The 24,552-nt window shown below is 44.0% G+C and overlaps 1 protein-coding gene across 2 annotated transcripts in view; it reads right to left on the bottom strand.

The window, feature by feature from the left end:
* Window positions 1–24,552, bottom strand: part of PDXDC1 (pyridoxal dependent decarboxylase domain containing 1) — a 674,140-nt gene that overhangs the window by 364,439 nt on the left and 285,149 nt on the right. For both annotated transcript variants that reach the window (XM_044089172.1, XM_044089173.1), the window contains exon 11: window positions 5,251–5,352. In XM_044089172.1, the coding sequence (XP_043945107.1) occupies window positions 5,251–5,352 (102 nt within the window). The remainder of the gene's footprint in view (window positions 1–5,250; window positions 5,353–24,552) is intronic.

Here is a 24,552-nt window from a genome sequence, read left to right as displayed (position 1 = left end):
ATCTTCAGAGGGGGACCGTGGGGACCCTTCCGACTCATCCAAGTCGGTATCTGACGTAAGAGACTCAGGGGAGTCAATATGCTTACTCTTGCATTTTTTCTTCCAAGGGGGTTCCCCTGCCGGATCAGGGGAGGCCTCGGAAGAGGAGGATATTCCCAATGGGGAAACCTGAGGAGTTGGGTCTCTACGGTCTGGAACGAGAGGGTGGGTAGGGACTACCGCAGGCACTGTAGAGGGAGGAGCTGAGGGAGCCAACCATGGGGCAGACACAAGGTGTAACACGCTCCTCATGACCTCGAAGGTGCCCCGATCAGGCCGGGCCGAAGATCCCCGCTCCGAAGAGACGAGGACTCCTCCCGGCACCAAGAGGGATGGCTCCGAGGCCGATGGGGCCGATCTCACCAGCGCTGAAGCTCCAAGAGGGAGAACGGGGTCGGACAAGGGTCCGATGCCACTTGCCCCCTCGGAGGCGACGAGGGAAGCTCGGTGCCCAAATCCCTCCAAAGAGGAGATTGGAGCCGACGACGGAGCCGAAAGGTGGGGAATCGGCTTTGACGTGCCGACAGTCACGGCTCCCACAAGCTCCGGCTCCAAACTCAGAGGAGTCGGAGGAGGAACCGAAGATGGGATGGGTATAGCCACTGACTGTTGAGTAGGGCTATGCAGCATTTGGGCTAGTGCCTCAGACTTTAAAAGTCTACTAACCACCCTCTCTAAGTCATGGTCGGACAGCCTGGAGGACCGAGAGGAATGGGACCTGTGGCTCCGCTCCGACAGAAGTGGGGATCCCGGAGCCGAGTGAATGGAACCAAGGGACGGGGACCTTGACCTCTTTCTAGTAGATGGCTCCGATACTACTATCGGAGCTGTTGTAGTCATGGAACCCTCGGCTCCGGCTGGAGCCGAGGTAACAGATTGAGTCTTAGAAACATCGGCTCCAGCCGGAGCCGATGTCGAAGCAGTTTTGGTGCCTCCGGTCGAAGGCTCTGAAGCTGGAGCCGACGGCCTGGAAGGCTTCGAAGGCTTCCCCGATGAAGACTGGGTCGCGGAGCCTTCAGGCTTTAATAAGCCTCAAAGTATTAATTTGCTCCTGTGCTCCTGCAGGACTCTCGGACTGAATGCATGGCAGACAGAACAAGAGCCTTGCAGGTGCAGAGGTCTCAGGCAATATACACAAGAAGTGTGACCATCTGTCAGAGACATTTTCTGACAGCACGAGTCACACTTCTTGAAGCCTGAGACCTTGGTGTCTTTAGACATCTTAAAACAAAGTGCAAAAAAAACTGACGCACACACAGATACACCCTTTTAACAAAACTAAGTCAATCACACAGACACAAGAAATAACACTGACTGACTAAGGGAAAATAAGGGTTAGGCCCAAAGGCCTAACAAATTAACAGGACAAAAGAGGGAATAAAACGGGATAAAAGGGACCTGGATTAAGCTAAAAGGGATAGAAATGTAGGGGACAACAACAAATACACTATTTGAATAAAAAAACTAAGGGGTTTTTAGAGAAATTTACCAAGTAAATTAAACTAACCTGCAGAGCCGGTAGAAAAAAGCACCTCGCAGCTAAAGCGGCAAACGAGATCTGAGTAGTTACCGCCTAGCATTGTGGGATATAGGGGAGCCTCAAGCCAGTAAAAATAGCTCTCAAGCTTTAGTATTGGCCGAGTCGGAGCCGAGGATCGGCTCCGAACCCATCCAGCAAGAATGAAGGCGAGATTGACAACTTAACATCTTACCTTAACGCTCCGAGTAGGGGGGCAAGCACCCCTGCACCCCCCCACAGCCCCCCTACTTAAATATACCAACTCTGAGATCACACTTCAGTGCAGAAAAAGTTAATTCTCCCATTCTGGACCGTATGGTGCCGTTAGATTTAACCTTCGAACTTTTCAAAGTTCGATCATATGGTGTTGACCATATGACATTTGAACTTTGAAAAGTTCGTTCATGTAGTAGAAACCCTTGTGTACATCCATACCATTCGAGTGGCAAATGAAAACTCAGTATCTGAGGTTCAACCTAGGGAATTATGAGAGGACAGGAGTCAGAGCTCTGAATCCAATAAGCTTTGAGATCAGAATCAAGAATGGATCCCTTTGGATCTGACAACCCATGTTTGACGAAAATAGACAACACTGGATCAAACGTAAACACAAGGTGCTTCAACAAAGTATTAGTTTAAGGGTATGCACACTTATGCAACCAGCCTATTGTATGTTTTTTATTTTTTATATTTATTCCCCTAACAGATTTGTTTGTTTTTCAATTAAATTGTACAGGGTTATAGGTCACATTAAAGGTGGAAAAAGTTTTGAAATGATTTACTGTGGTCTCATTTTTTTATATCACAAAGATCTAGCATTTTATCAGGGGTGTGTACAATTTTTACATCCACTGTAGATAAGGAACCACCTGGAATCCATGCAGTCTCAAGTGAGCTGTCACTGCTACCAAACATTTGAACACCCTGGGGGATGTGGTGACGCCAAAGAGCAGCACTGTGGATAGAAAATGATTGGCTCCTAGCTGAAAGCAGAGAAACCTTCTGGTGCGCTTGTCCAATTTTATGTGTTAATACACTCCCTGAAGATCTACGGTGCAGATCCAATAGTCTTTCTTTAAGAAGGTAGGATAGACTGAACTGTGAAAATCTGGAATTTTGCCTGCTGAATAAATGTGTTCAGAAGACTGAGATCTGAAAATGGTCTCAGGTCCCCTGTTTTTTGGCACCAAGAAGAACCCTGAGTAAAATCTGGATCCTATCTGGCCTGGTGGGACTTCTTGGATGACTTTTTCTAGCAGTTTTTGAATTTCCAGAGCTGCTTGATCCCTCTGATTGGGTAGAATATCGAGGAGTCTTCTTCTTGATCTTGGAACGAGAATGAAAGGGACCTAGTAACCTCTGGTAATGATCCTTTGCACCCAAGTATCTAAAGTTATTTGCCGCCAGGCTCTCAGGTACAAAGAGAACCTTCCCCTGACTGTTACCAGAGGTAAGCAATTGGGCCCCCTTTCAGGAGAGCTGGCAGCGTTTCCCAGAGAAAGAATCTCCAAAACCCTTACTTTGCTGGCGACCTCAGCTACGAGGTCGGCATCTTCCACTGAAGCTCTCCCCTCTGCCCCAAGGGGAGCCACTACATGTCCTGAAAAGGCCCTTGGGATTTTTTGAACCGTTGGGGAGCAGAGAAACGTATACCCACTGCAGATGGTGTCTTTCCATCTTTCTCGTACCTGGCTAATATGTCTTTCACTTTGGGGCCAAATAGGGAAGATCCTTCAAAGGGAGCACTGACAAAAAAAGACTGAAATGTCTCCACAAACTCACACAGCTGCAATCAGGTATGTCACCTTATGGCAATGCTGAAACCCACTGCCTTAGTCATCCCTTCGGCTGCATTTGCAATGACCCTCATGGATGAGTTAGAAATAGACTTCAGAGTAGCCAGTTGAGTGGCCACTTTATCTAGAACCTCCTCAGACACAGCTCCTGCAAAAGTATCTGACATCTCCTTGCTCAGATCCCTCTGGAGCCTAGTAAAGTATGCCATAAAATTCAAGGACCTTAATGTGAAGGTCGATGATGTGAACACTCAGTTTTCGAATCTGTCCATCACCCTGGACTCTCGATTAGGGGGGATGAACAGTGTAACTCTCTTCTGCAAATTCTTTATTGGTGGCCGCCACAAGCACCACAGCATCTACTGCTAACCCCTTAGCCCAATGCTGGTGGTCCCCTGGCACTGTAAGAATTTTGTCTGGTCTCCTAGGGAATGTCTCTATGGAGTCAGGGGCCTTCCAAGTGCATTACGTGATCAATTTAATAAGATTGTCACCCAAGAAGTAGATGGGCGAGCATCAAAAGCTTGCAGGTACAGCAACTCCTCAGAGCTAGGGTCTTTGGGCTTCCAGTTACCCCTCTGTTTCAGAATTGCTAGAATGTCTTCAAAGGAAATGTCTTCTGGGGGCGACCGTGGGAAATCCTCCCCATCATCGAAGTCCATGTCTTCTGTAACAGGTTCTTCTGGGGAATCTAGGGATTCCTCTTACACTTCTTTTTCTTGGGCATCTCCTCCGTGGGAATCTATGTGGAGTACTCAGAAGAGGGGCCCTGTGCAGTGGTATCCTGTAGCGTTGGTGCTCACTTCCTGGGCGTAGAGGTTGGTGGCAGCTCTGGGAGAGAGGGAGTCCCGGGATATAACTCCGGTAGGAGAGGGGCCAGCTGAGAAACTGCAGAGGCCAATGCCCTCTCCATAACTTGGAAAGCAGGTCCCCCTGAAGAGGGATGGAAGCTTGGAACTGAGAAGCCCACACCAGGTGAAGCTCTTTGAGTCACAGACTGCGCTGACCAAAAAACTGGAGCCAATCTGAGTCCCCAGGGTCCAGCAACAGAGCTACGGCCCTGGGAGCCTGTTGGTTCCAATGGGCCAGAGGAATTTAATGAAGGAATAAAGGCTTTCGGCACCGGAGCAGCTGAAACCGGAGGTATTAGAGTCTTAAACTCCAAACCTGAGAGGAGGTCAGAGGAGGAAAGTCTGGTGCAGTTCTGGAAGAGAAAGTCCCAACTCCAGAAGGGAGAGGGGCCTGGGAAGATACAGAAAGAACCTAGCCACTAGGAGCTGATCCACCAACCTCACAACGTCAACTTCAATTAGACTCCTGGAGGAATGGACAGAAAAGCTTGAGGAAAATTCCGGTCTTTCTAGAAATGGACTAGGGAAATGTCTCACAAAGAGGTCACTGAGGGGGAGTATCTTGTCCTGGAAACAGTGATGAAACTTGACTGTGGCACGGGGGGGGGGGGGGGCATTGGTTCCAAAATTTCTGATAGCACCACTGTGGGAGCCAGTACCAAAGGGAAAACTTGAGTTATCGGTATTGAAGTGGCTGGCACCGAGGCTTGTGGTGCAGGTAGTAATAACAGGCAGTGCCAAAGAAAAAGGTTCCATAGGATTTTGGTGCCAAAGAAGTCAGTTCCATAGGTTTTAGCTTTATCCTTCAGTTCCACAGGAGGTATTCTGGGTAGAGACTTAGCCTGAGAGTTTTTGGCTTGCACGAGCTGTTGTAACAGCCAAGCCAATTCTGAGGATCGGAACAGAGTCCCAAAGTTCTAGGATAAATGAAGATTGACAACATCAGATCTAATGTTAAACTAGAGACAAAATGACCAACAGTGTATATGTTTATTAATACAAGTAAAAAATAAATAAATAACTGAAGAGTAAATTTAACTCTTACCAAAGATGGGTCCTCATGACGATAAAGAGTCACAGCAGGTATAGCAGGAAGACCTAGCCAAGGCCCCAAAGTAAGAGTCATGCTATCGCTTTTGGTGGCAGCCTTAAAAATAAAATAATGCAAGAATTTTCAGTATCATTTGCATACATACAAGATCCAAAAGAAAACAATTATAAAAAGCACCATGTTAATTTGACTAGCAATAAGCTAAGATGGGCCACATCTGCTGTATAATCACGAAGTGATCACAAGTAGAGGAATACTGTCAAAAAAAAAAACAGCATCTCGGAAATCAGAACATTTTTAGAGGTCTTTCAGACATATGCCACAAACTACTGGGGGTGAACAACCCACATAAACTCCTTCTTAATAACCATTACAAATCTAGCACAAACGTTTCGTCAAGTTCATCTCTCCTACTAACTAGTAAAAGTACCACCTCATATTTAGCATGACAATGAAGATGTTTTGTAAGCCATTTCTGTGAGAATTATTACAGACACTTATGTTAGGAATAACCTTTTCTCCTTTTCTGAGAACCTCCTCCAATGATGCACTTCTTTTTTCCAGCTGGAGAGTGTTAACATTTACACTAGTATATCTACGCAATGTTTAAAGCCCTTTATAAAATTCCCATTAAGATGCAACAAATTTCTGCCAAGAAAAAGTAAATAATGCAAAACACGCTTGTCCATTAACATAAAACTTTGCCTTTGTTTATGAATGAACCCCTCTGGCATTTAGCATAACTTCTAAAACAGACATTTTACATTATTTTATGGCACTCTCATTAATCTTAATTTACATCTTATAGTAACCTAATTCAATTTATATATATATATATATATATATATATATATATATATATATATATATATATATATCTTGTGAAGTTTTAAATAAATATGTGTCAAGTAATTTCAACATTTAAACCTTAGTCTCTATAAAGGAACCATTTTTGAAGATTCTTTGATGATGGAGTGGACTTTGCTTAAGTACTGCAAACCTAAAATCTTTCCCACTGCATTGCATCTCTGAAAAAAGTATCTACTGGCATCACTATTTATTTCCAATATCCCTTAGATGCTTTAAAACTCTTTTCCTCACTTGTGTTTTCATTTCTACCATATAAACTTTGTAACAGCTATACATTACAGCATAATTTACAGCCTGTGAAGCATTTAAGATACAATATGCATCTTCCTGCAAACACTTACAAACTCTGCAATGTTGGCAGCTACAATTTCCCCTGTCTTCTTACAGTTCTGGATGATGATTACTACACATACTAGTTTATCAAATTATACACTGCCTTCTTCTGTAGCTGAATTTGGGTTGTGAGGGGAATATTCCAGTCCAACGTCAGAGTATAGCAGTCATACCTGACGTACAAAAATTATGTGTAAAAACATAGTTCATAGGTTCATAGGTGACTAGGCTAATGGCACAACAGCCTTTCCAAGCCTAACCAATAATACTCAGGATCTGACAATACTATATCTTAATTTTCCAGATATGGGATGGGGTAGTATCAGGGTAGTGGGTCTTTAGCTGTTTGAGTCCTGAGTCCTTTTACCGGCTGCGTCTGTCCCTAAAGGACATGGGCAGTACCCGGGGACTGAATTTAGGGTTCCCCATCCAGTTATTCAAATCACATCTGAAAAGAGTGAGGGACGTTTTACGAAGATGGAAAGTTTACTCCATAGACGAGTTAGCCTTTGGAATATGAATCCATCTCTCTCTCCAGCAAATTCTGTTAGATTCACAAATAAGGTTTAGGTCCATGAAATGCATAACCCTTCTATAATTGTTCTTGCAAATAAGCAACATTTTCATCAGGGCTGGATCAGAGAATGCATTGTAGGTCAGGCATAAGTCATCTCTCAATAAATGATATGACATGGTATACAGGGAAAGGGGCCTTTAGTCAGTCCGCATAAGACATGTGTCTTACTCTCTGTATTTTTGTTTTAGGAGGAAACCTCTGGTGCCGCTCCAATTGGCAAAACTGCCTGGTTAGGTACATGTAGATGGGAGCACTGTACTCTATTATGGGCCTGATGAGAGCCTAGTACAATGGCACGACGACTTGATACCATGCCTTTAAGCTTTATAAGCTGAGCCACACAGAAGAATTTCCTCACTACTGTAGCTACCTCATGGGCAAAGTTTAAGTTACTGTTCATCTGTGCTCCGAGGTCCCTCACCACTGGGTCTACTTTGAGGGGTGTGCTATCAATATTATAATGTGCAGGGATCTTCAATTTAACAAATGGCATAATTATGTATCTTTTAGCATTCAGGGCGGCCACGGTGGTGCAGTGGTTAGCATTGCCACCTCACAGCAAGAGGTTCTCTGGTTCGATCCTCGGCTGGGGTGCCTTCTGTGCGGAGTCTGCATGCCCTCCCTGTGGTCGCGTGGGTTTCCTCCGGGTGCTCCGGTTTCCTCCCACATCCCAAAGACATGCTGTAGGTGGATTGGACACTCTAAATTGGCCCTAGGTGTGAGTGTGTGTGTGTGTGTGTGTGTGTGTGTGTGTGTGTGTGTGAGTGTGTGAGTGTGTGTGAGTGTGTGTGAGTGTGTGTGAGTGTGTGTGAGTGTGTGTGAGTGTGAGAGAGTGTGTGTGTGTGTGTGTGTGTGTGTGTGTGTGTGTGTGTGTGTGTGTGTGTGTGTGTGTGTGAGAGAGAGAGAGAGAGAGAGAGTGTGTGTGTGTGTGTGTGTGTGCTTTCTGTGGAAAGTTGGGCGCCAGGCTGGCAACTCGACACCGTAAAACTCCACTGCCAGTCATGAGCGGACAAGGTGATCCGCTGTGGCGACACCTAACCGGGAAAAAGCCGAAAGAAGAAGAAGAAGAAGATGTATCTTTTAGCATTCAGTCTCAGACCATGGTTTTGGCACCAGTCATTTGTTACTTTTAGGCTGGTCTGTAGGATGTAAACATCATTTGGGGATTCAGTGATTGCTCCCAGCTTACAGTCCTCAATGAGCTTGGTGAGCCAGAGGCCACAAACATTGTCCTTCATTTCTGAGAAGTATAAGCCAAACAAGAAGGGTCCCAACACTAAGCCCTGTGGGACAGCACTAGTAACAGCTTTCCTATCTTAAGTGGATTCATCTATATGGACGTGTCCTGTCAGCCCGTTTGCTATCTGATGATGTAGGGGCTTATGTTTAACGCAGTAAGTTTATCTATGATCCATGAGTGGGGGACTGTGTCGAAAGCTTTGGCCAGGTCTATATAAGGGTTCTCTAATGTTTTACCCTCATCCATGGCCCTGGTGACTTTCTCAAGTAAGTCCATCACATTGAGCAGGCAAGACCTCCCTTTCACAAAACCAAGCTGGGTCTGATCCAGTGTTTGGACATTTTCTATGACATTAATGATCAGGTCCACAGTAATTCTCTTCATGACCTTGCAGATAACACTGGTCAAGCATATGGATCCATAGTTCCCTAGGTCAGTTGATGGGGCCCCTTGTGCAGAGAGATGACTGTTGCAGTGCTCCATTCCTCTGGGAAATAGCCCACCCAGAGGCTGTGGTTAAAGAGGGTTTCTAGTAGCCCTGATGGATTCTGTTTTCAGCTATTTAAGAAGCATCTTGGAATACTGTTGAGAGCCATGGCAACTGTGTTTTTGGCTTTAGCGAGCAGAGTAAGGACCCGTTCCGTCAAACTGACCAATAGCGGCATGGTTGCGGGTAATTCCTTGGGTGTGGTAGGAGGTGATGGAGGAGAAGTCTGAAATGAACTTATTATTTAGCAGGATTGCTAAAGTTTCAGGCTGGGTGTAAGTGTTGTCATTCATGATTAACTTGGCACACTGCTAAGCATTTATTTCCCCTGAGGTTATGAACATAACTAAAAGAGCCTAATGGTTGTATTTCACCTGGAAGGCTATCTTTCCCTTGTAGTTTGCTTTGGCAGATTTAAACAGCTCTCTAATTTGTTAGTTTAAACTGGTAAAGTCTTTTTTGCACTGTTTTGACCATTTCTTCTTGGCTTTGGAGAGGATTTTTTTCCTTTTGTTGAATATACTACTTATGCTAGGGGTCCAGCATGGTTTATTTTTGCTAGTAATCATAGGTTTGACTCTGACAGGTACTGCCTTCTCTATGCAGTTATGAATGTGGTTGTACAGGGCTTTGTGTATAGCACAGAGTAGGCCTCAGTGTCACCCAGGTTTGGAGGGACTTGGAAGTTTGATAAGTTGTCACTTAGTTTGAGGTAATTGGCCTTAGTAAAGTTCTTAGATTCCCAGGTTCATAGGAAGTTACTAGGCTAAAGACCTTACAACTTTACAAGCCTAGCCGTGTAATAACCAGAGTACCCTTATTGACCATAGTTAGATGGTCATTAGTAGAGCAATTCTATGATCAGCACTGACTGCCCCTGTCCATGAGGGACATAGATGCTACTCCCGGGGTGAATTTAGTCACCCATCCAGTTATCAAGACTGCGCATGAATACAGTCACTGAGGCGCTCTGCTTCACATGGAGTGGTTGCTTATTCCAGAGGAGCGGCAATCGCTGGGAGATGTATCTGTCTCTCTAGCATGTTCTATTAACGTCACAGGTTAGACTGAGATCCATGGAGCAAGTTATTCTTGCCCCATTTGATTTGCAGATGTGCAGCATTTTCATTAAGGCAGGGTCTGAGACTGCCCTGTAGGCCAGGCACAGGTCGCCTCTCAGCAGCCAGTATGATACAGAGTACACTGCTAGGGCTTTCAGTCTTTCCATGTCGATTGTTTTGGAGGCCTTGGATTCTCTTGGTTAGAAACCTCTGTGTCCTCTCCAGTTGCTGCAGGTGTTTGGTGAGGTACATACAGAAGGGAGCATTGTACTCAATTAGTGGTCTGATAAGGTTTGAGTACAGCGCAACTGTAACCTCCCTGGTCTTTGACATGATGCCCTTGCTTATGAAATGTGCAATGTAGAATGCTTTTCCTACCACTACGGACACATGGTGATTGAAGTTTAGATTGCTATCAACATGTGCTGCCAAGTCTCGCACCACTGAGTTTGTGTTAGAGGGGTGCTATCTATATCATAATTAGCAGGGGCTGCTACTTTGCCACAGGGGATAATGAGGCTTTTTTTTTGCATTAAGTTTTAGTCCAGGAGTTTGGCACCAATCGTTTGTCTGCATCAGCCCTTTTCTGTAAAATGCTAACATTGTTGGGGGACTCTATGACTGTGGTCAGTTTACAGTCATCTGCAAACTTGGTAAGCCACAGGCCATCTACCTTTGCCTGGACTTTAGAGAAATAGATTCCAAACAGTAGAGGACCCAACATAGATCCTTGCGGTACCCCACTGGTAATTGGTCTACTGGTGGAGGTGGACTACCCAACTTTGACAGTGTGCTTTCTGTCAGTGAGCCAGTCTGCTAACCCATCTAGTAATGTAGAGGTTAATCTTCATTTTTTTAATGTCTTCAAATATTTGGGTTTCTAATACCATCACAGGAATGGACCCCATTCATAAGTCAAAGTATGAGAAAGTTCATGAAATTATTACTGTTTCAATCTCTGATGTCAGCTAGAAGTGCTCTTCACAGCACCCACCATGTTCCCAGTAATGTCTCCTTCTGTAATTCGTACAGAGTATCGGTAACATATCTAAATATGGACTGTAGATTCTTTTTTATAAGACCTGTTGCTCCTACTACTATTGGAACTGTGTATCTTTCTTCCACATTGCTATCTTTTCTGCCTGCAAATCCTGATATTGTATGACTTTGTGTCTCTCAGTACACAAGACACTGTAGTCACTGGGTGTGGCAATTTCAATGAAATAAAAGCTACTTTGGTCTTCTTTTCATGGACCACTACATCTGCTTTTCTCACATCTGTCTTTTGAACTGTTGGTAATGAGTAATCCCATGTGATGTAGACTTCATCATTTTCTATGATGCTTTGTAGCTCATGTTTCCAGTGTTTTTCAGCTACTTCAGTATTATAATGTTTGCACAATCCCCAGTGCAACAGTCTTGCCACATTATTATGCCTTTCAGTATATACTCCTGACATTAGTATGTCACAACCAGCAACAAGGTGTGAAACTGTTTCCAATTCTGTTTTACAAAACCTATATTTGTCTATTTCTCTCACATGTTCAATGGACTTTGTAAACAAATGTGTACGTAGTCTATCTTGGGCTGCCAATATTATCCTTTCATCTTTTGGTTTGAATTCACCTCTCTATAAACATTCTTGCTTTCGATCCTGATCAACAAGAGGTTGTTCCAGGAGTTTTCTATACTTGAAACTATTTTTATGCATTTTCCACATTTCTTGCCGTCTCTTCTGATACTTCAGCTTATATTCTTTCTTTTGTTTTTTTGTCACATTCAGTTGCTGCCTGATTTTTATCTACTTCTGGTTTAATTTCTATTCTCGCTTGACGCTGATATGCTTCTGCCGGACTAAGAAGGGAAGTCATAGGTTCATAGGTTCATACTAGGTTATCTGCCCGAGGGCATTTACAAGCCTAGCCCATAGTTTTGTGGCTTACGCCACCCCTTTAGTATGGGGAACTATACCCATTATTTTGCTGTGCCTCTGTCGAGCAGTGACACTGAGGTAATCCCTGGGGTATATCTGCGATCTCCCATCCATTGGTCAAGATTTCTCTTGAACAAGGCCAGCGAGGTGCTCTGCCTCACATATACCGGGATTTTATTCCACAGCATAGGGAGTCTTTGGGTGATGAATCTATCCCTCCAGCACATCCTATTAATAGCCGTGTCGAGGTTTAAGTCTCCCGCCCTTGTGGCTCTGACGGATCTAGATTTTTTGAGGTGCAGCATATTCATCAAATCTGGGTTTGACATGGCCTTGTATGTTAGGCAAAGGTCACCTCTGAGCAAGCAGTAAGCGACTGAATAGAGCTGGAGTTCTTTCAGTCGGGCAGCATAGGACAGATGTTTGAGACCCTTTATCCTTTTGGTGAGGAACTTTTGTGGCCTCTCCAGCTGCTGCAAGTGTCGGGTCAGATACATTCCGAATGGGGCATTGTACTCAATCATTGGTCTGATGAGTGATGAGTATAGGGAGACTATGACCTCCCTTGATCTAGATGAGAATCCCTTCATGATAAGGTGGGCAATGTAGAAGGTCTTCCTAACTACTTTAGCTACATGGGTGTCGAATGACAGACTACTATCAACCTGGGTCCCCAGGTCCCTGATAACTTCTTCTGTGCTCAGTGGATTGCCACCTATTTGGTAGCTAGGGGTAACCTTGTTTTTCCCGAAGGGTATGACTATGGATTTTTTGGCATTTAACTTTAGGCCATGGCTCTGGCACCAGTTATCCGTTTCTGTGAGACCCTTCTGAAGGATATCTGTGTCAGATGTGTTTTCTACTATGGCGCCCAGTTTGCAGTCATCTGCAAACTTTGTCAGCCATAACCCTCCTGTGTTTGCTTGTACTTCAGAAAAGTAGATGCCAAACAAGAGTGGGCCCAGGACTGAGCCCTGTGGTACACCACTTGTGACAGGCTTTGAGTCTGACATGGCGCCAGCAACTCTGACCCTGTGGGTTCTGTCACTCAGCCAGTTTGCAACCCATCTTGTGATGTATGGGTTAACATTTAAGCTGATGAGTTTTTCAATGATACCCGAGTGGGGTATTGTATTGGTGACGGCTTCGAAAAAGTCAACCAAGTTTAGAAGGCATGATCTGCCTTTGACAAAGCCAAACTGGGATGGATCCAAAGTCTGCAAATTCCCTATGTCTTTATTTATGAGGTCCATTATGATCCTCGCCATGGCTTTGCAGATAAGGCTTGTCAAGCTAATGGGCCGGTAATTTCCAGGGTCGGTGGAGGCACCGCCTTTGTGAAGTGGGACCACAGTTGCAGTGCGCCACTCCCTGGGTACGTATCCAGAGGTAAGACTATGATTAAACAGCTGTCCTGGCTGTGGGTTTAATTCCTCGTTGAGTTCGTGGAGCACACAGCCGGGGACACCATCAGGTCCCATGGATGCTGTGTTTTTTGCTTTGGAGAGAGCAGTTCTCACTTGGGCGTTGGAGATGTTTGGGGGCTGCAATCGCTGGTATAGATATCTCTCCTTTTGGGGGGAGGGAGAAGTTTGCACTGAACCTGTCAGCCAGTATGTTGGCAATGTCTGTAGGATCAGTAATCTTCACATCATTTTGAACTAGTTCTGAGCATATCTGGGAGTTTCCTCCCATGTTTCTAACATAGCTAAAGAAGGCCTTATGATTGTCTTTTGAGTCTTTAGCTATTTTTCTCTCAAAATTTGCTTTGGATGATTTCATGAGAGCTCTTACTTTTTTACTTATAGTGATCAAGGGTGTCTTACCTTTTAAGGATTTTGCTCTATCTTGTAGTAGCTTCCTCCTTTTGTTGTAGAGTTTGTTTATGGCTGGGGTCCACCAGACTGGACGCTTGCCTTTGGTACAAAGAGTCTTTGTTTTGCTTGGGATTGCCTTATCCATGCAGTCCTGCAGGTGCTGGTAGAAGGCATCTGTATGTGATTCAGCGGCTTGAGTACTGTTTTCCACCGGCTCTGGGGCCTTAAAGGAGACCACACTAGTCTTTAGAAGTGTGAAGTCGGCTTTCGAGAAGTTCTTTACTGTGGTCTTTTTTATTTCAGGTGGGGGTGGGATGAGGACCTCCAGCGAGATTAGTTTGTGATCTGATCTCACCAGTGAGGGGTATACTTCCGGTGTTGAACATTGTGCTCCCATGTTCGTGATGATGAGATCAAGTATGTTTTCTCCTCTTGTGGGGATGGTGACTAGTTGTTTCATGGCATTTGAGTTTATGAATTCCAGGAACTTTTGGGCTAGGGTGTTTGGGCTTGAGTAGTGTTCCCAGTCTATATTAGGGTAATTGAAGTCACCTAGTATGATGGTATTTGGTGATACATTTATCCCCTCTAGTGTTTTCAGGAAGGCCATGTGAGGTTCCTGAGTTTGTGAGGGTGGCCTGTAACATGCTACAATTTGCAGAGCAGTCTTGCCTATGGTTAATTGCACCTGGATGGTTTCCGATGCATCGTGCGTTGCCACCAGTCTTGAGGTGTGGGTGTCCTTGATGAATATGGATACCTCCCCTCCTTTCTTGGTATTGTCCGGATTTTGGGGCCGGAACGCATGATAAGAGGTAAAACCTGATAGTGCTGGGGTGCTCTCAGGAGCCTTGAACCAGGTTTCTGTCACTGCACAGACATCGATGTTCTCCATACTGAGAAGGGCCTCGAGTGCGTGCATTTTGAGATTTAGACTTCTGGCATTGAGCAGCATTACCCTTAGTTTTTTCCTTTTTGTGTTCTAGGGTGGTAGGTTTAGAATTTGAGCCTTGCCTAAAAAGGCACTATGGGGTGGCAAGAGCCTTTGCCAATATCCGAATCCCAGGGTGACAGGTGCAAGCCGTCCCTTGAAGCAGCGTGGCTTGTCCAGCATGTCATCCCAGGCAGACAGACATTGGATCCCCTTTGAATGACACCAGAGTTTAAGCCAATTGTTAAAGCTGATCATCTTATCTCTGTATTGTGGCATCATTCTTGGTGAAGGTAGGATACTGCTCAAGGTCAGGGTCATACCTGCCTGGGCTACATAATCAGAGAGCTCCTCAATGTCTCTTTTCATGTAGTCCAAGGAGGTACGCCTCAGGTCGTTTACACCAGCGTGGACAATGACTGAGTCGTATTTGTACCTGCTGTTGAGAGACCTGAGTGCTTGCGTTATGTGGCGGATTCTAGCGCCCGACAGGCAGCTTACTGTGACCTTCTCCTTACTCAGTCTGGTGAGCGGGACGTCAGTGTGTCTGACTATGGAGTCACCAATGACTAGTGTGTCTGGCATTGTGTTTGGCCTTAAGGGCTGTGACTGTTTGACACTCTGACTGTGAGGTCTATGTGTTGCAGGTGTTGTGTTCTGAGGTGGTGGTTGTTTGGGTGTCTGCTTTGGTGGCCTCTGCTGTTTTGGTAGATTTTTGATCAGAGCCGCCGAGTATGTCTTTGTGTGTTTATGTGTATGATTTGAGGTTGTGATGGTACTATGTGAGACTGGGTCTATAGTGTGTGTGGTAACCTTCTCCTCCTGACTGGTCTTGCCAGTCCTATGTTGAGAGAGCTCAGCCTCCAGTTTGGCCGTATAGTTGCATCTCTCGCATGTATTTGTGTTTTGTGGGAGGAGGAGAGGGTTGTCTGTCTACATCTTAGATTTATTCTCCTCATATTTCAAAACTTTCACTATGTTTGCATCTTGCGAAGTCAGCAGACATGTATGCAGTCCCACGACTGCAGATCTATAAATGTAATCAATTTCAAGGATGCCCATACCTTTTTTGGAATGGGGAATATATAATCTTGGTATGCACCGATTTTTATAAATCATTTGATGAGCATGAAACATCTTTCTCGTTTTCCTGTGTAATCTATCCAACACATTTTGGGGTCAGTCAATCACTCCAAAACTGTAAGTTACGATAGGAAGAGCACGTTGGTTTATAGCTTGAACTTTGTTCCTTGATGTCAATGCTGTTTTCAGGATTAATTTAAGTCTTCTAAAGTATTCCTTACTCAGTTTTATTAGCATTTGTTCATGTTTTATTGTTGATCCTTTATCAATTCCTAAATATTTATACACTCCTTCTTGCTCAAGTTCTTTTATGTCACATTCTTGTCCCAAACGTAAGAATGAAGGTGAGATGGATAACAAACACGGAACGTAATGGTGAGTACATAGCTTCTTAATGTTATGTTGTACTATCTCGCCTTCATTTTATGCTGGTTGGGGCCTCCAAAAATAACACTACTAGTTCAAGCAAGGGACAAAACTATTCATCTCTGTTCCAAACTAGGCATTACAATGAATTTCAAAAAAATCTTCCTTGTTGCCTTCACAGCGTCTTACATTCTTAGGTGCAGAATTAGACTCAAAAGAAATGTTGGCCAAACTCACCCCAAAAGGATTCGGTCCCTACACCATCAGATCAACAACCTGTTATCCAAAACAAAAGTCCAGGCAAAGACCATCTTGCAGGTTCTAGACACCATGGCAGCTAGAATTATTTTGGTACCTCTAGCACGTCTGCACATGAGAGTCCTTCAGTGGCTACTTTTCTCCCAGTGGTCCATGCAGCACCAACCACTGTCAAACAAGCTCGTTATCACAAAATCCTGCAAAAAGGACCTACAGTGGGTGGTTTCACATGACTCAGTTGACTATGGGCCGACCGTTTGTCTTTCCTCAAACTATCGCCACAGTGACCACAGACGCCTCCCGGATTGGGGGGGCATTATCTGGGAAAGACTGTCCAAGGCACTTGGCAGGATCATGAGAACCACCTGGCAGGATCATGAGAACCACTTGCATATCAATGTCCTAGAGATGATAGCGGTGCTCTAGGTATTTGCAAGCATTCCAGGACTCTCTCCCGATAGGAACTACTGCAATTCAGACAGACAATATGTCAGTAGTGTGGTACATAAACAAAGAGGAACCAAACTCTATCCCCTATGTTGAGAGGCACAAAGAGCATGGCAATCGGCAGTCTCTTCTCAGTGTTTTGTGATAGCAACGCACATCCCAGGGAAATCCAATGTGACAGCAGACAAACTCAGCAGAGCTATACTGATGCCTCATGAGTGGTCTCTAAAGCAAGAAGTTGCGGAAGAGATTTTCCGCAAATAGGACTAGCCCTGCTGCAACCTTTTCACCATGTCCATGAATGCTAAATGCAGCAGCTACTTTGCCCTGGTTTCCCCTCTGGGGAAGTCACCCAGGGATGCGCTCATACAAGATTGGCCCCCCAGGACTACTTTATGCCTTTCCCCTGATACCAAAGGTCCTGCAGAAAGCCAACACGTTGAAAAGCACAGTGATCCTCATTTCACCTTACTGGCCTCGGCAAATTTTATTTCCCTTTCTATGGACCCATCTCCAGGAGGAACAGTGGATCATGGACCCAGTTCCAGATCTTCTCACTCATTCGTCAGGCACATTCCATCCATCGATCCAGACCCTAAAATTGACAGGTTGGTTGCTCCATTTCCACAAATAGCCAGGCTCCATGACATCTCCCCAGCAGTCAGGCACATATTAATTTCTTCACATAAGCTGTTTACCAGAAATTTATACTCTAGCAAATGGAAAAGATTTTCACACTGGGCCTCCAAAAATAACACAGATCCTTTTATGGCCCCATCACAGCAGTGCTAGAACTTCTCACTTAACTTTTTAACGAGGGTGCAGCAGCGGCTAGAATCAGTGTTCAGTTAGCCGCTATATCCAATTTTCATACTGGGGAAATGGGACTGAGAATCATGTCCCACAGACCTTGTAAAGCCTTTATAAAAGGAACCTTTATGTTAAGACCTCCAGTGAAAGAACCTCTAGCTCCATGGGACCTAAATTTTGTTCATTCCCTTTTGATTATGCCTCCCTTTGAACCTGCATCATTATGTGACAAAGTTTTTGTCATGGAAGACTGTTTTCTTAGTGGCCATTACCAATGGCAGACGAGTATCTGAACTCCAAGCACTATCTATACGTCCTCCACAAAATTTTCCATAATGATAGAGTCTCCTTAAATACTAACCCTTCCTTTCTACCAAAAGTGTGCTCAGAGACCAAGCTAAATCAATCTATTGAATTACCAGTCTTCTTCCCAAACTATGGCAACAGGGCAGAATATAAATTACACCAGTTGGACGTACACAGACAACTGCATTTCTACATGCATAGAACTAAAGATTTCAGAAAGTCGGACCAACCTTTTATGCCCTTTTCAGAGAAAAAGAAAGAATTACCAGTGTCAAAAGTAATACTTTCAAAATGGCTCACAGATTGTATTTCCTATACATACAACTCACAAAAAAAGCAATTACCGGGCAAAGCGAAGGGCCATTCCACAAGAGCAATTGCAACTTCCTCTGTCTTCCAGGCCAGATTCCCTTTGGATTCCATTTGTGCAGCAGCTACATGGGTAAGGCCTCATACCCTTATTACTCATTACAAAGTAGATATGGCCTCTTGGAACAGGGCTTCATTCGGGTCCACCGTTCTGAAGAGTTTTCTCCCTTAAGCCACCCAAGAAAGAAGGAGCTAGGGATGCTGACCCAACCAGAATAGAATGAAGGCGAGATAGGAGAACATAACATTAAGAAGTTATGTACTCACCATAATGTTCCATGGTTTGTTGTCCATCTCGCCTTCATTCTTGCTTCCCACCCTCCTTCCCCCTCCTTCGCTCCTGGAGGATTGGGCGGATAATGCTATTTATAATTGGATTATGGAGTCTCTGAATCCCTTCTGAGTCTTGTCTACACAGCTTTGTTTCTGTACATATAAAATATTAATGCTTTTACTTGCAAACAAGATCTGGGTAATCTTCCCTGAGCATCATGGGATAGGATATAGCCTCGAGCCAGCGGAAGCTCTTGATCTTTTGAATTAGGTTGAGTTAGAACTGATGATTGGTTCCGAACCCAACCAGCATAGAATGAAAGCGAGATAGGACAACACAACATTTGATGTTTTCTTGGTGCTGCAGCTTTCCTGCTTTAAAGGTCGCTTTTGCACATTTATCAAAACCAAATGACATTCTTATATCATCTGAAAAAGGTTTGACTACTTGCAATTGTGCTTTCAGTTCTTCATCTGATGAGCTATACAGTTTTAAATCATCGACAAACAAAAGATGTGAAAGCTTTACACTTTTATGCTTTCTAAGAGCTAAATTATAGCCTTGACTTAATCTGTTAAGTAGACAGCTTAATGGCTTAAGGGCAAGGCAAAGAGCAGTGGCGACAGACAGTCACCTTGGAATCTCTCCCTTTGAATTTATATCCCTGGAATAATAATTTGCCCTTTATCATGGCTTAACTGTAGAGTAGTTTGCCACTGTTTCACAGTCGCTCTGATACAGTTTATCAGTGTATGATTATCTTATACATTTTTAGGCAATCTTTATCCATGAGTGTGGGACAGTGTCAAATGCTTTTTTGTAGTCTATCCATGCCATACTTAGATTCCTCCTCTCTTTACAGTTCTCCAGTATGACTATTTAACAACAAATAAGCCCTTGATCCATATGACTTTCTTTAATTACGTTTTTGTTCCATTGCCATAACTGAGTTTTCTTCTAAATGCCTATAAACTCTGTCGGCATCAATTCCAGTGTATAGTGTGGTGGTGGAACGGTTAGCATTGCCGTCTCAAAGCAAGAGGGTCTCTGGTTCGATTCTTGGCTGGGGTGCCTTCTGTGCTGGAGCCTGCAGCCGCATGGGTTTCCTCCAGGTGCTCCAGTTTCCTCCCACATCCCAAAGACATGTTGTAGGTGGACTGGACACACTAAATTGGCCTTAGGTGTGAGTGTGTGCGTGTGTGTGCCTTCTTTGGAAGGTTGGGTGTCGGGCTCGCAACTTGACACCGTAAAAAAACTCCACTGCCAATTATTCTGTGGACTGCTGTTCCACTGTGGTGACCCCTAACTGGGAAATGCCGAAAAAAAGAATAAGAAGTTTATACATCGTTGGAAGGCAGGTTATTGGTCTATAATTTTTAGGACAGCTTGCAGGTTCATTCTTAAGTAGGAGCATTGTTTTTCCTGCTGTTAGCCAGGCTGGTGTCTACTTGGGGTATGCATATAAAATAGTTCTTACTCATGGATAAATCTTTGTGTGAAGGTGTTAATACTTTTAATCAGAAGTTAGGTACTGCATCTAGGTCTGGGGTTTTCTAATAAGAGGCTTTTCTTAACTTTGTTACCAGGTACTGCATCCTGTTTCATTCTGTTTTATGATGTAGTAATGAGTAGTACTGGTACCAGGTACTGCGACCTATTGCATCCTGTTTTATTATGTTATAATAAGTAGTGCTGGTACCAGGTGCTGCATCCTGTTTCATCCTGTTTTATGATGCAATAATGAGTAGTACTGGTACCAGGTACTGCATCCTGTTTTATGATGCAATAATGAGTAGTACTGGTACCAGGTACTGCATCCTGTTTTATGATGCAATAATGAGTAGTACTGGTATCAGGTACTTCGACCTGCTGCATCCTGTTATATGATCCAGTGATGAGTAGTGCTGGTACCAGGTACTGCAACTTGCTGCATCCTGTTTTATGATGCAATAATGAGCAGCACTGGTACCAGATACTGTATCCTGTTTCATTCTCTTTTATGATATAGTACCAATACTACAAATTATTACATTATAAAACAGGATGAAACAGGATGCAGTACCTGGTACCAGTACTACTCATTATTGCATCATAAAACAGGAAGCAGCAGGTCACAGTACCTGGTACCAATACTACTTATTATTACATTATGAAACAGGATTATATCATAAAAAAAGGATGCAGCAGGTTGCAGTACCTGGTACCAGTACTACTCATTACTGCATCATAAAACAGGAAGCAGCAGGTCACAGTACCTGGTACCAATACTACTTATTATTAGATTATGAAACAGGATTATATCATAAAAAAAGGATGCAGCAGGTTGCAGTACCTGGTACCAGTGCTACTCTTTACTACATCATAAAACAGGATGCAGTACCTGGTACCAGTACTACTCATTATTATGTCATAAAACAGGATGAAGCAGGTTGCAGTACCTGGTACCAGCAGTATTACTTATTATTATGTCATAAAACAGGATGAAGCAGGTTGCAGTACCTGGTACCAGCAGTATTACTTATTATTATGTCATAAAACAGGATGAAGCAGGTTGCAGTACCTGGTACCAGCAGTATTACTTATTATTATGTCATAAAACAGGATGAAGCAGGTTGCAGTACCTGGTACCAGCAGTATTACTTATTATTATTTCATAAAACAGGATGAAGCAGGTTGCAGTACCTGGTACCAGCAGTATTACTTATTATTATGTCATAAAACAGGATGAAGCAGGTTGCAGTACCTGGTACCAGCAGTATTACTTATTATTATGTCATAAAACAGGATGAAGCAGGTTGCAGTACCTGGTACCAGTACTACTCATTATTACATTTCATGTGTCAGAATCCATATTTTTAAAGCTAACAATTTCCAGTATACTGTCTGTGTGTAACTTATCAGTCCCGATTTGACATGTCAGTGTTATAAAAACAGCAACTTCAGTTGCACACTTCTAGTTCACAGTGACCTATTTTCATTTCTGTTTGTAAATGTTTCTGAAGCAGATACTCTGAAAGCTCATGAAATCAAGTTGTAGTGAGGAATGTAACATAGGAATATAGATAGAGCAAGAGAGCTAAATAAAGTAATAAAGCACAGCACCCAAGTAGGACTGAATCTCACAGGCAGTGAAACGTATAACTGGAGTACAACTGCAAGCAAATATGACATTTACATGCACAGCACTGTAGGACTGAAGGCAATAATAGAATTAGGAATATGGACTAAAAATGATACTTGTGTGGCAGCTAAGGATATGTGGGAAGAGATTAAAAAGACAATACAAAGACTGAGAACATAGAAGCTCTGTTATATGGATATTGATAGTAAGATACGAGCAGTTAAAATGTTTTTTGTCCATTTAGTCTTATACACAGGTCAGGCATATTTTTACCAACCAAAGGAGAAGTTGTGGAAAGCAATTAATAAAGAGCTGAAGGATTTTATCTGGGAGGGGAAGACATCAAGAATCAAGTGGGATAAGCTGATTCTTCCAATAGAACAAGGTGGATTGACATTGCCCATGTTGAATTATTTCAAAGCAACACAGTTAAGGCTCCTATACATAGCACAAGAAGAAAACTATAATTCAAAGTGGAAAGAGATGATGATGAAACAGGGGGAGAAGTTCAAGTAACAGGGAGAGACTGGGATTTTGGATGCAGACCTTTAAGGAGAACAACAATAATCATGCAGAATATTACATTCATAAAGTAGCAGAATGTCTTCCAAGAACTAAGCCAACATGTGATTGGAGAAAGTACATTCTGCCAATAGGAATGACTGCAATTAGGGATACAGACCATATCAAGAGGGGGAGGGAATATAACTGAGAAACTGGCACAGGAACCAAGGTACTGGGAGCAAATAACTCGAGAGGGAAAGGTAATAGAACAGAAAGACACCAAGAACTTATTTGGACTGCAGGTTGGAGAGTGCCTTCCATATCAAGGATCGATATCAGAGTACACACAAAGAGAAAGAAATGGGGGGGGGTGTCTTAAATGAAAGACCAGCAATGGCATAGTCTTTAGTAGAATCTAGAGCAGAAAAAGAAATTATGTCTTACCATAATGTTCCATCTGAGTTGTTGATCTTCTTCCAGTCATCACAGATGGGTTCGGTCCCGAGCCCTCGAAACAGAGTCGGCCTTATACCAAGCTTGCGTGCACCAAAAACTCTCGAGCTAAGCTGCTACCCACAATGCCCTTTGCTCAGTTACCTCGTATCAAGTTTTCATGCAACCTATAGAGGAAGAATAAGTCAGAGGCCATCTCTGTGCAGAAACCCTAATACACCACAAAGACCCAGAAGATCTGCCAGGAACCTTTGGAGGGGGTCGGTGGGAGGGTGTGATGACTGGAAGAAGATCAACAACTCAGATGGAACGTTATGGTAAGACATAACTTCTTTATCTGAAGTTGTTAATCTTCCTGTTCATCACTGATGGGACAGAGACCCTAGCTACTTGGAGAACCTGGGTGGCCCTTGTGGAAGAACATTCCTGAGAACCATTGAGCCAAAGGCCGCTCTTCCCCTGGAGATCAGATCCAATTTGTAATGCTTGATAAAGGTGTGGGGCTTAGCCCAAATGGCAGCTGCACAAATGTCATCCATGGAGGCCCTAGAGTGGAAGGCAACAGATGCTGCAATAGCCCTAGCTGAGTGAGCTTTGATTTGGCCTGGCTTCGATCCCCCTGTAAGTGAATATGTGAAGGCAATGCAATCCCTGAGCCATTTAGACAAACTAACTTTCGATGCTGCACCTCCCATTCTAGGGCCCGCAAAGGAAATGAAAAGCTGGTCCAACTTAGTTTTGTCCAGACAGAAACGTAATTGTCTATGAACATCCAAGGAATGTAGGCAGTATTCTCCCTTGTTAGAGTAATTTGGGAAAAACACAGGGAGCTCAATGGACTGGTTAATCAAAAAATCAGAAACCTCTTTGGGGAGAAAGGATGGGTTAGTAAAAAGTGATACTCTGTCCTCATGAAAGATCAGATAAGGGCTCTTGATACATAATGCTTGTAATTCAGAAATTCTTTTGGCTGAAGTTATAGCCACCAGGAATAAGGATTTCCATGACAGGAATTTTAGATCACGTGTCGCAGCTGGCTCAAACAGGGGCAGAGGGAGAGCCTGCAGAACCCAGGACAGATTCCATGCCTCCACCGGCTGTCTGATGGGAGGCCTGCTGTGAAAAATACCCTTGAGGAAGGTCGTGCAAAGGCGAGAGGAGAGAAGTGGCACTCCTTCAGACCCATTATGGAAGTTGGAAACAGCTGCTAGATGGACTCAAATGGTGGAAGCTGAGGCCCCTTTGTCGAACAGTTCAGCCAGATAATGAAGGATAGTGGCTAAGGGAGCTCAGGACAGATCTTAACTGCTGACTACGTGACCAAATAGAGAATCTTTTCCATTTATCCCTGTAAAATTTCCTGGTGGATGGTTTATGAGAGGCCAGGATAATATCCCGGACAGGTGAAGAGAGGGTTTCCTGCCTGGCAACTAATGGAAGTGGAGAAACCAAGCTATCAGCTTGAGAGTGTCTAGGATCCAAGGGGGTTGTAACAGAAGAGGCCGAAGGAAGGGGAAACCACACTTGACGAGGCCAGAACGGGGCAATGAGGATCACTTTGCTTCTCAACCGAATAGCTTTCCATAGAACAAGGGGGGAAATCAGAGGAATCAGAGGGTAAGCATAAAGGAGACCCGTGGACCAATCGTGGATTACAGCATCTCTCGTTGATTCCCCGAGAGGGGGAAAGAAGGCAAAGTAGCTGCTGCATTTTGTGTTTGAAGGCGAGGCAAAAAGGTCGCAGCATGGCTGGCCCCAACGGCTGAAAATGTCTGCCACCACACACGGGTTGAGAGACCACTCGTGAGGATGAAGAATGCATCTGCTCAGTCTGTCTGCAATCACGCTGGAGTTCCCCGGGATATGCATTGCGATCAGAAAGTGGTTGGAAGCTATCGCCCACTGCCAGAGTCATGGCTTCGCGACATAACGGGTAAGATTTGGTCCCTCCCTGTTTGTTTATGTACCAGACCACGGACATGTGGTCCAACTGGACAGCAATCATTCCAGATGGAAGGAGCGGATGAAAAGCTTGCATCGCCAATTGCACCGCTCT

The sequence above is a fragment of the Protopterus annectens genome, chromosome 12.part0 (genome assembly GCF_019279795.1).
Source record: "Protopterus annectens isolate FY-2018-M chromosome 12.part0, PAN1.0, whole genome shotgun sequence".
Classification (NCBI taxonomy): Eukaryota; Metazoa; Chordata; order Ceratodontiformes; family Protopteridae; genus Protopterus; species Protopterus annectens.
The sequence above is the reverse complement of the archived record's forward strand: the minus strand, read 5'-3'. Positions and strand labels throughout refer to the sequence as shown.